Genomic DNA, 13,516 nt, shown 5'->3' on the forward strand with positions numbered 1-13,516 from the left:
AAAGGATTGCGGAGACGATCCTGGTTAGGAGTGATAGTAATAGGGTAATTGTTATGGGGGATTTTAACTTTACTAATATTGATTGGAATTGTTATAGCTCTAGCTCGTTAGAGGGGTCAGTTTTTGTACAAAGCGTGCAGGAAGGTTTTTTGACTCAGTATGTAGATAGGCCAACTAGAGGTGATGCTATATTGGATTTGGTGCTGGGAAATGAGCCAGACCAGGTGCTAGACTTGGAAGTTGGTGTGCATTTTGGTGATAGTGACCACAATTCGGTTACGTTCACCTTAGTGATGGAAAGGGATAGGCATGAACCTCGGGCTAGTGGTTTTAGCTGGGGGAAGGGTAATTATGAGGCTATTAGGAGAGAATTAGGAAGCATAGGTTGGACTAGGAGATTACAGGGACTGGGAACGTCTGAAATGTGGAGTTTTTTCAAGGAGCAGCTACTGCGAGTCCGTGATAGGTATGTCCCTGTCAGGCAAGGAGGAATTGGTAGGGCTAGGGAACCGTGGTACACCAAAAAAGTTTTTTCGTTGGTTAAGAGGAAAAAGGAGGCTTATGTTCGGATGAGACGTGAGGGCTCGGGTAGTGCACTAGAAAACTTTAGATTGGCTAGGAGGGAGTTGAAGAGTGAGCTAAGAAGGGCTAAAAGAGGACATGAGAAGACTTTGGCTGATAGGGTTAAGGAGAATCCTAAGGCGTTCTATAGGTATGTCAAGAACAGAAGGTTGGTTAGGGCAAGATTAGGGCCAGTTATAGACAGCAGAGGGAAGTTATGTGTGGAACCGGAGGAGATTGGAGAGGCATTGAACCAATATTTCTCTTCGGTGTTCACACAGGGGGACATGGATATAGCTGAGGAGGACACTGGGTTGCAGGGGAGTAGAATTGACAGTGTTGCAGTTGATAAGGAGGATGTGCTAGATATTCTGGAGGGTCTGAAAATAGATAAGTCTCCTGGTCCGGATGGGATTTACCCCAGGATGCTATGGGAGGCAAGAGAAGTGATTGCTGAGCCTCTGGCTCTGATCTTCAGGTCGTCGTTGGCCTCTGGTATAGTACCGGAAGATTGGAGGTTAGCGAATGTTGTCCCATTGTTTAAGAAGGGGAACAGAGACTTCCCCGGGAATTATAGACCGGTGAGTCTCACTTCTGTTGTGGGCAAGGTTTTAGAAAAAATTATTCGGGATAGGATTTATAGTTATTTGGAGAGTAATGAATTGATTGGAGATAGTCAGCATGGTTTTGTGGCGGGTAGGTCGTGCCTTACTAACCTTATCGAGTTTTTTGAGAAAGTGACCAAAGAGGTGGATGGGGGTAAGGCAGTGGACGTGGTGTATATGGATTTTAGTAAGGCGTTTGATAAGGTTCACCATGGTAGGCTTCTGCAGAAAATGCAGATGTATGGGATTGGGGGTGATCTAGGGAATTGGATCAGGAATTGGCTAGCGGATAGGAGACAGAGGGTGGTGGTTGATGGTAAATATTCATCATGGAGTTCGGTTACGAGTGGTGTGCCTCAGGGATCTGTTTTGGGGCCACTGCTGTTTGTAATTTTTATTAATGATCTGGATGAGGGTATAGTTGGGTGGATTAGTAAATTTGCTGATGACACCAAAGTCGGAGGTGTGGTAGATAGTGAGGAAGGGTGTCATAGTTTGCAGGAAGACTTAGACAGGTTGCAGAGCTGGGCCGAGAGGTGGCAGATGGAGTTTAATGCGGAGAAGTGTGAGGTAATTCACTTTGGTAGGAATAACAGATGTGTCGAGTATAGGGCTAACGGGAGGACTCTGAATAGTGTGGATGAGCAGAGGGATCTAGGTGTATGTGTACATAGATCCCTGAAAGTTGGGAGTCAAGTAGATAAGGTTGTTAAGAAGGCATACAGTGTCTTGGCGTTTATTGGTAGGGGGACTGAATTTAGGAGTCGCAGCGTCATGTTGCAACTGTACACAACTCTGGTGCGGCCGCACTTGGAGTACTGTGTGCAGTTCTGGTCCCCACATTACAGGAAGGATGTGGAGGCTTTGGAGAGGGTGCAGAGGAGGTTTACCAGGATGTTGCCTGGTATGGAGGGGAGGTCCTATGAGGAGAGGCTGAGGGATTTGGGGTTGTTTTCGCTGGAAAGAAGGCGGCTAAGAGGGGATCTTATTGAAACATATAAGATGATTAGAGGTTTAGATAGGGTGGATAGTAATAGCCTTTTTCCTCTGATGGAGAAATCTAGCACGAGGGGGCATGGCTTTAAATTAAGGGGTGGTAGTTATAGGACGGATGTCAGGGGTAGGTTCTTTACCCAGAGGGTGGTGAGGGATTGGAATGCCCTGCCTGCTGCAGTTGTAAATGCGCCTAGTTTGGGGGCATTTAAGAGATCCGTGGATAGGTTTATGGACGAAAAGGGATTGGTTTAGGTTAGTGGGTCATTGTTTTGTAACTGGTCGGCGCAACATCGTGGGCCGAAGGGCCTGTTCTGCGCTGTAATGTTCTATGTTCTATGTACTCAAGAAACTCCAGCCAGTTAGTTAAACATGATTTCTCCACTCATACATTAACAATCAATGAAAAGAGAATCTGACTCAAAGGCCACTCCAAAAACCTTTCATTAGTTCAGCAAACAGAAGGGACAGTAAAGATTACATTCTTTACCCAAAATTTTTTTACTAGATATGATTTACTTCATCACCAAAAGTCTAACAGCTTTGGCATCCATTTTAGACGTTTAAATAAACACTCATGGACTAAAATGGTGACCTAAATGAAGATTAAAACAACACTATTAACTCACTATCCTGTTCACATAAACTCAGCTGTGTTTTAGACAAAAACATGCTTCTGCCTTACATAAACAGTTTTATGAAATGGTTGCAGCATAGTTAAGAAACTCACCATCAAATGTGAACTTCTTGTATTGGCGCCTAGAGTTCGCAGGGGCAGAGTGATATTTCTCATCTTCACCAGCCACATCTGAAGAGATGAGAATACCATTAATGTGACTCTTTAGACTTTCCACCTAACGAAGGTAAGGCATGTGGTTTGGTGCAGCTTTGGGATGCCTGGATGAATTATTGAAGGTAAAACCCAAGACCTCTCTGCTCCCCCGGCCCTATCCAAGGCCACTACTCGCCCTTGTTTGTGACCCACCAGTTTTTCACACTAGTCAAAAATGAAATTGACTTCTTTCTTTGATTGTTAGTCTTTTCTTTCCCCATGATATACCCACTCTGCCCCATCTCCAATAATTAATAAACAGAAGTATCCAAAGAAAATGAAAAAACATTATATTGCTGCTATGATTTTTCTCTCAGGTTGCTTTCTGAAGCACCCAGGTGAGTAATCTTTAATTCTTGGTGCAGCATGATCTCTATGAGAAATCTTGCTAACCTCTACACTTCCCAAGTCCATCATAGCTCATTGCCCAAATATTCCCAGTTTGTGCAAAATCTTCAAAGAGCATCAAAAATGTCTCTTCCAGTGACAGCAAATTACCTGGTCTACTCAGAATTATTTGACAGTACTTCAAATGATAATTTAGTCTGAATTGGAACTGCTAGTCATAGAGTCATAGAGGTTTATAGCTTGGAGACAGATCCTTCAGCCCAACTTGTCCATCCCACCCAGTTTTTACCATTAAGCTAGCTTCAATCATCCATGTTTGACCCATATTCCTCTACAGCAATCTTATCCATGTAACTGTTTAAATGCTTTTTAAATTGTACCTGCCCAACTACTGCCTCTGGCAGCTGGTTCCAGACATTCACAACCCTCTGTGTGAACAAACTGCCTCTCATTTGTATCTCTCCCCCTCACCTTAAACCTATGCCCTCTACTTTTAGACTCCCCTACCTTTGGAAAAGACGTCAACTATCTAGCTTATCCAAGCCCCTCATTATTTTATCAATCTCGATAAGATCACCCTTAAGCCTCCTAGGCTCCAGGATATGGAGTTAAACCCCATATCCTGGCAAATAATTACCCCTCAACCAACATCACTAAAACTGATTACTGCTCATTACTGTTTCTGGGAGTTAGCCATGTACAAATTGTCTGTCTTGTTTTCTATATTACGACACTGACTAAACTTCAAAAGTGCTTAATTGACTGTAAAAGCATTTTGAGATTTGCTGAATTTGTGAAAGGCACTATGCAAATTTTTGTTGACCTTCTTTATTGGACTTTATTAGAAAATCCCCTCTGTAATTTCCCCACATGATGACTTTGCCTCCTTATCATCACCCTGCTAGTTAGCAGCTGCGGCCAACCTCATTCAAAAAGGCAATGTTCAGAAACCCCATTCAGCCCAAAGAAACCCATTATTCCCTGGGACGGATTTTCATCATGGAAGCAGGAATCTGGAATTTTCCTGATATGTGATCCCATCTCTGTGCTGTCATTAGGATTTTATCCAGTCGAGGCAGGGACATCCTGGAGACAGGCTTGCCGCTGACAGGGCAAAATTATGAGATCCTCTTCCATTCACAGAGCCATCAACTCAGTTCTGCAGACCTGGATAAAAGTAACCTTCACCCAATCCTCACTCCCTTTACACTCCAAACTATCCCACCCAAACCCACTTCATTCACTCCCCCAGCATCCACAATAAACAAAAGTCACAAGCTTGATATTAGCACTCGGAAGTCTTTGAAAAGCTCATAAATCTGTCAAAATAAACAAGCTCACATCTCTCCTGGAAAGCTATGTAAACACACTCTGCAATACAGAATCCATTAAATTCTTTGAAGACAGCCAAAAGCTCAGACATCTATCACTGATTTCACACAGTCAAACAAATGACCATAGTGTTCTTTAAAGAATGAGTGAAAGTAATGGAGAGAGTGTAAACAATCAGCTCTGGATCTGTCACTGGGCTAGACTTTCAATATTGTACCATGCAAAATAGCACTTTGTCCAGTAGACAATCTATTCTAATCCATCTAACCATTTCTTCACTTTTACAATGCAGCTCTTTCACCTGATAGCTTGCCAGTTGTCATAAGTAATAACTTGGCAATCACATTATTTAATGGTCACTTTGCAAATCACAGCACTATCACAACTCACTTTAGTAAACACGCCTCTCACATCCCTGACAACCACCCCCTACCCCCAGCTATGTACACTTCCAGAATGGTACTGGCAACTTCTAAACAGCAGCATGCACGGTTCCAGACCTGTCCTACATCCCACTCTGCTGAAAACAGATGGCTATGAGGGGCTTTATCTCTGGACCTGTACACTGGTACCATGTTTTTTACCCGCACAACTCTGGACCCCAGATCTTTGCACAGTGAGTCAGGTGATACGTTGCCTTAACAACAAGGAGTATATAATTGAATGGACAACTACTACTCCACTCAGGGCAGGATTTTCCAGCCATGCGCTCCCCAAAAACAGAAAATCCCACCCGAGGTCAACGGACTTTTGCACGGGCCTGTCCCACCTGCTATGATTCCCATAGCGGACACAATGGGAAAATTTCACCCTGTGTATTTAAACTGGCCTGCCACAAAGTTGAAGTGTTGCAAATGGAACATCCTTAGATCAAAATGGGGCTAGTTGCTCTTTGCGAGCAAAGCATGTAGACTGGCAGGTGCTTGTAAATCCCAGAATCAGGTCAGTAGAAACCAGTACAAAATGACTCCCCCTTCCCTTTACACTATAGATTCGCAGACAGCATAGCAGTCTGCTCCCACATACCTTCCACAAACCAGCCACAGATCTACACAGCCAGTTTTTTTCCATCCAAGATGGGGAAATAATCCAGAGGGAAGAGGACAATAAACCATTTACCAAAGGAAAACACTCTTCCAAAGATTGCTTTACAACTTCACCTTGTTCGAGTGGCTTTCACCCTGCTAGGTAGCAGCTGCGGCCAACCACATTCAAAAAGGCAATGTTCAGAAACCCCACCTTGTTCAAGTGGCTTTCTGAAAGTATCCCCCGTGCACTCTTGTTCAAACCACTCTCCTCCAATCAGACATTTATTAACATCAGAACTCCTGCATTCAGTTGCAGGCCTCCCCATGAAACATGAGCCTGTTTTGCTTGCTCAGGTTCTAACAGCAGTGTTACATTTTTATTTTGTTATTTATAGTTACCCTTTGCTGTTGCTGGAATTTGAGTGGTTCTGGCAGATTCTAATGTGGGGCTTTCTGTCCCAGCAGTGTTTCCAGTGGGTTGACTTGGAACAGAATGCAGCTTCTTCCTTTTCCCAAAGAGGTCGGCATCCATATCATCAATATCCTGCACACCGAAAACACAGGAAGAGAAAAGGTGAAAGAAACTTGCTACTTGCGGCAGTAGGTTAGCAACCCAGAAGTTGCAAGTTCAAACAGTACAATGGTCAAGCAAAATGAATACACTTGATAATGTGTGAACTTGCAGCAGAAAATAGACCATGCAAGCTGCACCCCGACCTGCTCTTGCCTGGATCTACACCTTGTGGTTGATTCTGAATAGGGATGGGCAATATTGCTTTGCTTAGGTCACCCACATCCAAAGGACAACTGAAAAAACACTGCATCCCTGTAAATCAGTGAACGAGCCAGCTACATCTTTACCTAGAGAACGCGGCATTCAAATTTTCACAAGTTCTTTGTTTTCTGCCCAAAACATTGATTGCATTCAGCTCACTTCAAAAACCAGAGTGGGAGTCACAAATGTATTCTGGCAGCGTAAATGCTTATGAAGGCCTTGTCCAGAGTCTTTAGTGTAACATTTTAAAACACAGAAGCCTATTATTTCCGAAACAGAGCTGACCACAAGGGAAGAAGGAGTGGGGAATTGCAATGGCGGGAGGACAGATTTGTATGGCCCCTCAGATTATTTCTTGCTTTTGCAGCCAAGACACTGCCTGGCTCACTAGTGAAGAGAGTGCAGTGAGGGAAGTTAAAAACATGGGGCGTGAAGGAAGGTAAAAACATTGGGCATGATGGCACTTTGCCACATGAGACAGAAGAAGGGCTGTGGAAGAAACATGCAGAAGAGCTAGGAGTTGACAGATCCACCATACAGAGCAGCACAGAGGAGAAAGGCGTACCATCTCTGGAGATGTTTCCTCGACATGACTGAGACACATTATGGGTGAAGACTCTGAATTTCAAGAGAAATGGTTAAGGACATCTATGCTATTGTGGAGCAAAATCTCGCAACATCAACCATGCCCTCCCTGCCTGTTGCACACAAGATTATCATAGCCCACAACTTCTATGTGACTGGCTCTTTCCAGGGATCTCCCAAATACTTCTGTGGCATCACTCAATCAGCTGCCCACCAGTACATCTCCTCTGACACCGATTCACTCCTTGTTTGGATGAGAGAATACATCAACTGCCCCACATTTATTACATCATAGACACAGAGGGCAACAACTCCACCTCCATAGTCAGCTTCCCCAAGCTCAAGAGTGGTAGACTGGACCTTTATAAGGGCACAATGCAGTGAACAGAAAATCATTTCACTCCATCAACATACAGGTTCTGTGTGACCGTATATGCACATTTTCTAGCAGCTGCCATGTCTCATTTATTCAGAAACTTTTGCATCTGCCACAATCCAACCCAGACCCCAGGTCTGTGGTTAACCTCTGATGGACAAAGGGTACCCATAATGGGGTGGTGCTTACCTCCTCAATGTGGTCATAGGTGGGTATGCAGCATTCCTATAACACTCATTTCTGGATGAGGACCATCATTGAGCAAGTTACTGACTTTTTAAACGTGCAATTCAGATGCCATATTAGCTCAGGAGGTGCATTCCTGGTATTCAAATGAAAAGGTGTCAAGACTAGGGCATGGCGGAAGGGCATTCACATTGAGGGGCCCAAGGCCGATGAAAAATCTTTATCATTAGAGGAGGAGGTGGTGGTGAAGAGCAAGGAAGATAGGGAGGAGAGTGAGGAGGACCTACAGACTCTGATGGAGATGCCATAAAGGGTAACAATGGAAGGAAATCCTGAAGATAAGGACAGGGTTCAATCTGTACAGGACTCCATTGTTGTCAGGAGCCTTTTAATACAGGGATGCAGTGATTCACCCAAGCAGCATTGAAGATCTCACTGCATCCCTGGTGAGCAATTGCTACGTGTGCCACAAACACTGAACCACAAATCTTCCAGGAGAGGACCAACCCCATCAAGAGAACGTCAACAGCATCCCTTGACATTCAATGGATCCTACACAATATCAGCCTTGGATTCATCATACTTTCAGATGCCCTTTAACAGTTAGGTCTGCAACCTGTATGTTAGAGGCTGGCAACAAGCTGGAGACTACTTCACCATGTATCAAACAAAAATCTATCCAGTATTTCAAGAGTGCACATGCGCAGTGAAAGTTGAGATTCAAGACCTTCAGATGTACTCATATCTGGGCCAGAAATCCAATGATGTTACACCATGCAGGAAAAAGCTCACACACGCTTGACAAACCATCCACTTCCTTCCACAGTCACCACCAATGCAAAGTGACATTAGTGAGTGACATCTACAACATTCACTGCTGCAACTCAGTGAGGTTCCCTTGTCAGCCCACGACCTCACCAACATAGAAAGACACAGGCTTCAATCAAATCGAAGCTCCCACACATACAAGCTTCACTCAAGACACAACGTTTTGACTTGTGCTGTCATTATGGAACACCCAAGTGCATCTTGCTGATTTCCACACGACTTGTGTGGAACTACACCAGACAGACTGCTTCTTCTTAAGGCCTATGTTCATCTACTGTCGTGTGGTTCCTCATTGAACAAGTTCAAGACGCGTCATCAAGTACATGGTTTTCCATGGAAGGACAACAATGGATTAACTAACCAAATGGCCAATAATTACATTTCTTACTCACCTAACCTCAAGGGACATCTCTTCCCATGAACTTGCAACACTCTACCAGCTTCCTCCCTCACAACAAGAACAGTGTCCGGGGTAGCCGGACACATTGGACACAAGACTTGACCTGCCCTCTTCGTCTTCAGGGTTCATTTCCACCACTGATCTGCTTCCAGGGTCAGCAGGCCTGACGTGAATATGCCTCTGTCCCCATCCCACCACCCTCGAGATTGCATGCAATAGGGCCCTTTTTATTGAGGCAGCTCTGCCAAGTGGAGGAATTTCCCTCAACAAATCTGGCCCTTGACATAGAAGAGCCAAGGTTTGGAGCTGGAGCACAGGGTTAAAGTTTGTAGAGAGAGAGAGACAGAAGGGAGATAGACTACAGTGGAGAATTTTAAACTCAGAGTCCTTTGGGGCAGAAAGCTAGTGAAAATCAACAAGAGCAACAATGCGGGTTGAGCGAGATTCAATTAGTGGAAGAGCATAGAATCACGGTATTGGCTTGGATGAGGTGGAGTTTGTGCAGGAAGTAATTTGGGAGGCTAGTTGGTGAGGGATGGGGAAGAAACAAAATCCCTTTGTCCATAGTAGTAATCTCACATCTATTTTCAGATACCACTGGCATTGCTTTGCATATCCAGTGTTTGCTGCTTTTAATTCAGGGTGTCTGTTTATTCCTCAAACTGGACAGTCAAACACAAAACCAAACAGAGTGCTACCCAAATAAAAGCAAAATACTGCGGAGACTGGGATCTGAAACAAAAACAACAAATGCTGGAAAATCTCACTAGGTCTAACAGCATCTGTGGACAGAGGAAACGGACTGAACATTTTGACTCCCTAGAACTCTCCTTCAGAGCACTACCCAAATTGGCAACAACAGGGAGTAATTACAGGACTGAAATGTAATCTTGGGGTTCAGATGAGGTAGATAAGCTGTGATCTGAACCCAAAGAGTTACACTACAGGCTCATAATCACTCCCTGTTCAATAGGTTCTTAATAACAACAGTACAACACAATGACTGGAACAACTTACCAAACTTCCTTACCTTCATTGCTACTAACAAAGCCTGAGGATCAGCATCTGAAATCTCTGAGTCCTGCACAAAGAAAACAGTAAAGCCCTCTTAAATTCATCAGTGCTGCAAGACAGTCGGGTAAAGCATGCTGAGCATTGCTTCCTGAAATTTAACATCAGACTGACTATATCACTGTAATTGGGAGTTCAGCTTCTTTGCTCCCAATGTGTAAAACGTAAACATTTCTATTAAAGGTGTTAGACAGAGGGGGTTGAAGATATAAACAAATGGGTTTCAGAGAGGGATCCAAGAGGTAAAGTTGCAGGAGCCTCAACTCTTGTCCAACTGGTCTGAGGTTCTTGCTCTCTGTGTGGACGTGAGTGGGGAACTGTAGGAAGACGAGCGAGCTGACCATAGCACGATGGTACTAGGAGCTGCTCAAGTTGTGTGCGTGTGCACATGTGCGGCGGGGGGAGAGAAATGTAGTTGTAATAGGGATTGTACAGTTAGGGGAACAGACACTGGTCTCTGTGGCCAGGATAGAGAGTCCTGAAGCCTATGTCACCTACCTGATGCCAGGATGTGGAATATGTAATCGGAGCTGCAGAAGAACTTGGAATGGAAGGGGAAAGTTGTCGTGGTCCACAAAGGTACCATCAATATAGATACAACAAGGACGGAGGTTCTGTTGATTATAAGCAGCTAGGGCCCAAATTAAAAAGCAGAACTAAAAAGGTAAATAATCTCCAGATCACTATCTGAGCCACAAGCTAATTGGCACATGGTCAATAAGATTAAAGGGGTAAACGTGTAGCTCAAAGATTGGTGTGGGAGAAACGGGTTCGAATTCTGGGGACATTGGCAGCAGTACTGGGAAAAGAGGGAGCTGTTACATTGGGACAGACTCCACCTGAATCATATTGGGGCCAGACTCCTGGCAAATCGCATAACTAGTGCTGTAGAAAGGGCATAAATTAAATAGTGGGAGGAGAGTTCAAATGTACAGACAATTAAAAAAATCAACGTTGAAGGAGAAGATAGGAGTGCAGGATAGCAATGAGGCTGATGGCCACCAGAAAATAAAAGAAGGGGCAGATCATGTAAACGTCAAATTATACCAAGGAATTGTGCAAGAATACCAAAATTTGATAACTGAACAAACTTAAAGGCTTTGTATCTGATGCATAAAACATTCAAAATAAAATTAACAGCACAATACAGACAAGTGGGTATGGTTTGGTGATGATTACTGAGACATGTTCGCAGAGAAACCCACTTTGAGAACTGAATATTTCGGAAGGATAGACAGAAAGGAAAGGAGGTGCTGTAGCTTTGCAACTGAAGGAAGGGATCGGTGCTGTAGTGAGAAATGATGTAAGTACTGGAGGTCAAAATGTAGAATTAGTCTAGGTAGAAATAAGAAACAACTTGGAAAAAAGTCCCTGGTGGAAGTAATCCAAAGATCCCTAAACAGTAATTCCACAGTGAGGCACAGTATAAATGCAGAAATATTTGGGACTTTTAAGAAAGGTACGCAATAATCATGAGTGATTTCAATATGCTCATAGGCTGGATAATCAAACTGGCAAGGCTAGCCTCAAGAGAGAATTCATTGAATGTATTTGAGATTGTTTTTTGGAGCAATATGTTGTAGAACCAACTAGGGAGCAGGCTATTCTGGATTTGGTGTCGTGTGATCAGGAGAAATTAATTAATGATCTTATATTTAAGGATCCTCTAGGGAAGAGTGGTCATAGCATGCTAGAATTTTAAATTCATTTTGACGGTGAGAAATTGGGAGTCACACAGTAGCATTCGGGAGCTAAACAAAGGTTAACTACATAGCCATGAGAAAAGACCTGGTCATAGTGGATTGGGCTGGAAGACTATAAGGTAGGACAGTTGACGATCAGTAACAGATATTTAAGGAGATAGTCAATCAACTCCTCCCGACTGAATGTAAGAGGGGAAAGGAATATCGAAAGTAGCAAGTTAGTCTCAGCAACAGTTTGAAAAACACTTGTAGAATATTTTACGTCCACATACAACTTCATAAGAGCTTTCATGGTTTGCTGGTTAACCTTATTCATTTATTATTTAAACTTGAATGTAGTAAAAGCAAGAAAGTTGAAAAATAACAAAGATTAAAAACTGAGGCATATCATATTGCAATTGCAAGTGGCAGGCTGGAAGGATGTGAAACTTATAAAGGGCTACTAAAAAAGTAATAAAAGAGCAAAGGTAAATAATGAAAGAATAGTAGTACAAAAAGGATAGCAAAAGCTTCTATCAGAATATAAAAGAGAGAGTAGCAAAAATGAATGTTGGACCCTAGAAAAATAAGACTTGAGTGTAAATAATGGGGAACACAAATGTTGTGTTTTGTCTCAGTTTAACAGTGGAGGACACTAGTACCATCCCAATAGTAACAGGCAATACAGAGTAATAGAAAGGAAAGAACTTCAAATAATCATCACCAAGAGGGAAAAAGTGTTGAATAAACTACTGGGATTGAATGCAGGCAAGTCCTCAGGGTCCAACAGCCTGGATCCCAGGGTCCAAAAGGAAGTGGCAGCAGAGATGGTGATTCCTTTGGTTATAGTATTCCAAAATTTCCTGGAAGCAGGAAAGGTTCCAGTGGATTGGAAAAAGACTTATATAACACCCTTATTCGGGGGGGGGGGGTGGAGGAGGAGAGAGAATGGATGGATGGATGGATGGTGGTGCGGTGGTGGTGGAGAGAAAGGAATTATAGACCAGTTAGATTAACATCGGTTGTTAGGGGAATTGTTAGAATCCATTATTAATGAGATATTATCAGGGCATTTGGAAAGTCCAAACGGAGGCTACCGCGCTAAATATTTTTAAGACGCGGGTGGATGGGTTTTTGATAAGAGAGGAGATTAAGGGTTATGGGGAGAGGGCGGGAATGTGGAACTGAGCCACGACAGATCAGCCATGATCTTATTGAATGGCGGGGCAGGCTCGAAGGGCTAGATGGCCTACTCCTGCTCCTATTTCTTATGTTCTTATGCAATCCATCAGTTAGCAGTTTTATGAAGGGTAAATCGTGTTTAACTAATTTGCTAGAGTTTTTCCAAGGCGTAGCAAGCAAAGTGGATAATGGGGACCCTGTAGATAAGAGTGTGTCAAATGCCTTTTGGAAATCCAAGTGTACTAATCTACTGGTTCTCCTTTATCTACCCTACTACTTATATCGTCAAAAAGCTTGAATTAAACTGTCAAACATGATTTTCAAAGTGCGTTGTTCATCCTCAATGATAAATTCCAGCATTTCCCAATTAATGTCAGCTTAGCCAGCCTGTTGCTCCTGGTTTTCTCTCCCCTCTTATTTCTTGAACAGTAATGTTACACGTGATAAGTTCCAATCCACTGGGAGAATTTTAGACTCCTGGGAATTTATGATAATTGAAGCCACTATTTCCACAGTTATTTTTTGGAACTCTAGGATTCAGTGCACCAGGTCCAGGGGATTTGTCAGATTTTCGTCTCTTAACTTTCATTAATGCTTTTTCTCTGGTGATGTTAATTATCTTAAGTCCCTGACCCTTAGTAACCCCTTGGTTGCCCCTCTATATCTAGTCCATAATTTATATCTTTGCTATTTGTTCAATGTCTATGCCATTTCCTCATTCGCTCATAATAA

At 43.2% G+C, this 13,516-nt stretch overlaps 1 protein-coding gene across 6 annotated transcripts in view; it reads right to left on the minus strand.

Moving 5' to 3' along the window:
• The window catches only part of fbf1 (Fas binding factor 1), an 81,255-nt gene that overhangs the window by 56,121 nt on the left and 11,618 nt on the right, over positions 1–13,516 (minus strand). For 5 of the 6 annotated variants that reach the window (XM_080209118.1, XM_080209120.1, XM_080209119.1 and 2 more), the window contains 3 exons: positions 9,880–9,930; positions 6,099–6,243; positions 2,890–2,967 (listed from right to left, as the gene is read on the minus strand). In XM_080209118.1, the coding sequence (XP_080065244.1) occupies positions 2,890–2,967; positions 6,099–6,243; positions 9,880–9,930 (274 nt within the window). The remainder of the gene's footprint in view (positions 1–2,889; positions 2,968–6,098; positions 6,244–9,879; positions 9,931–13,516) is intronic. The other variant, XM_080209121.1, reaches the window with a different exon arrangement.

This window comes from Carcharhinus amblyrhynchos, chromosome 21 (genome assembly GCF_965287045.1).
Source record: "Carcharhinus amblyrhynchos chromosome 21, sCarAmb.v2.hapA, whole genome shotgun sequence".
NCBI classification, from domain to species: domain Eukaryota; kingdom Metazoa; phylum Chordata; class Chondrichthyes; order Carcharhiniformes; family Carcharhinidae; genus Carcharhinus; species Carcharhinus amblyrhynchos.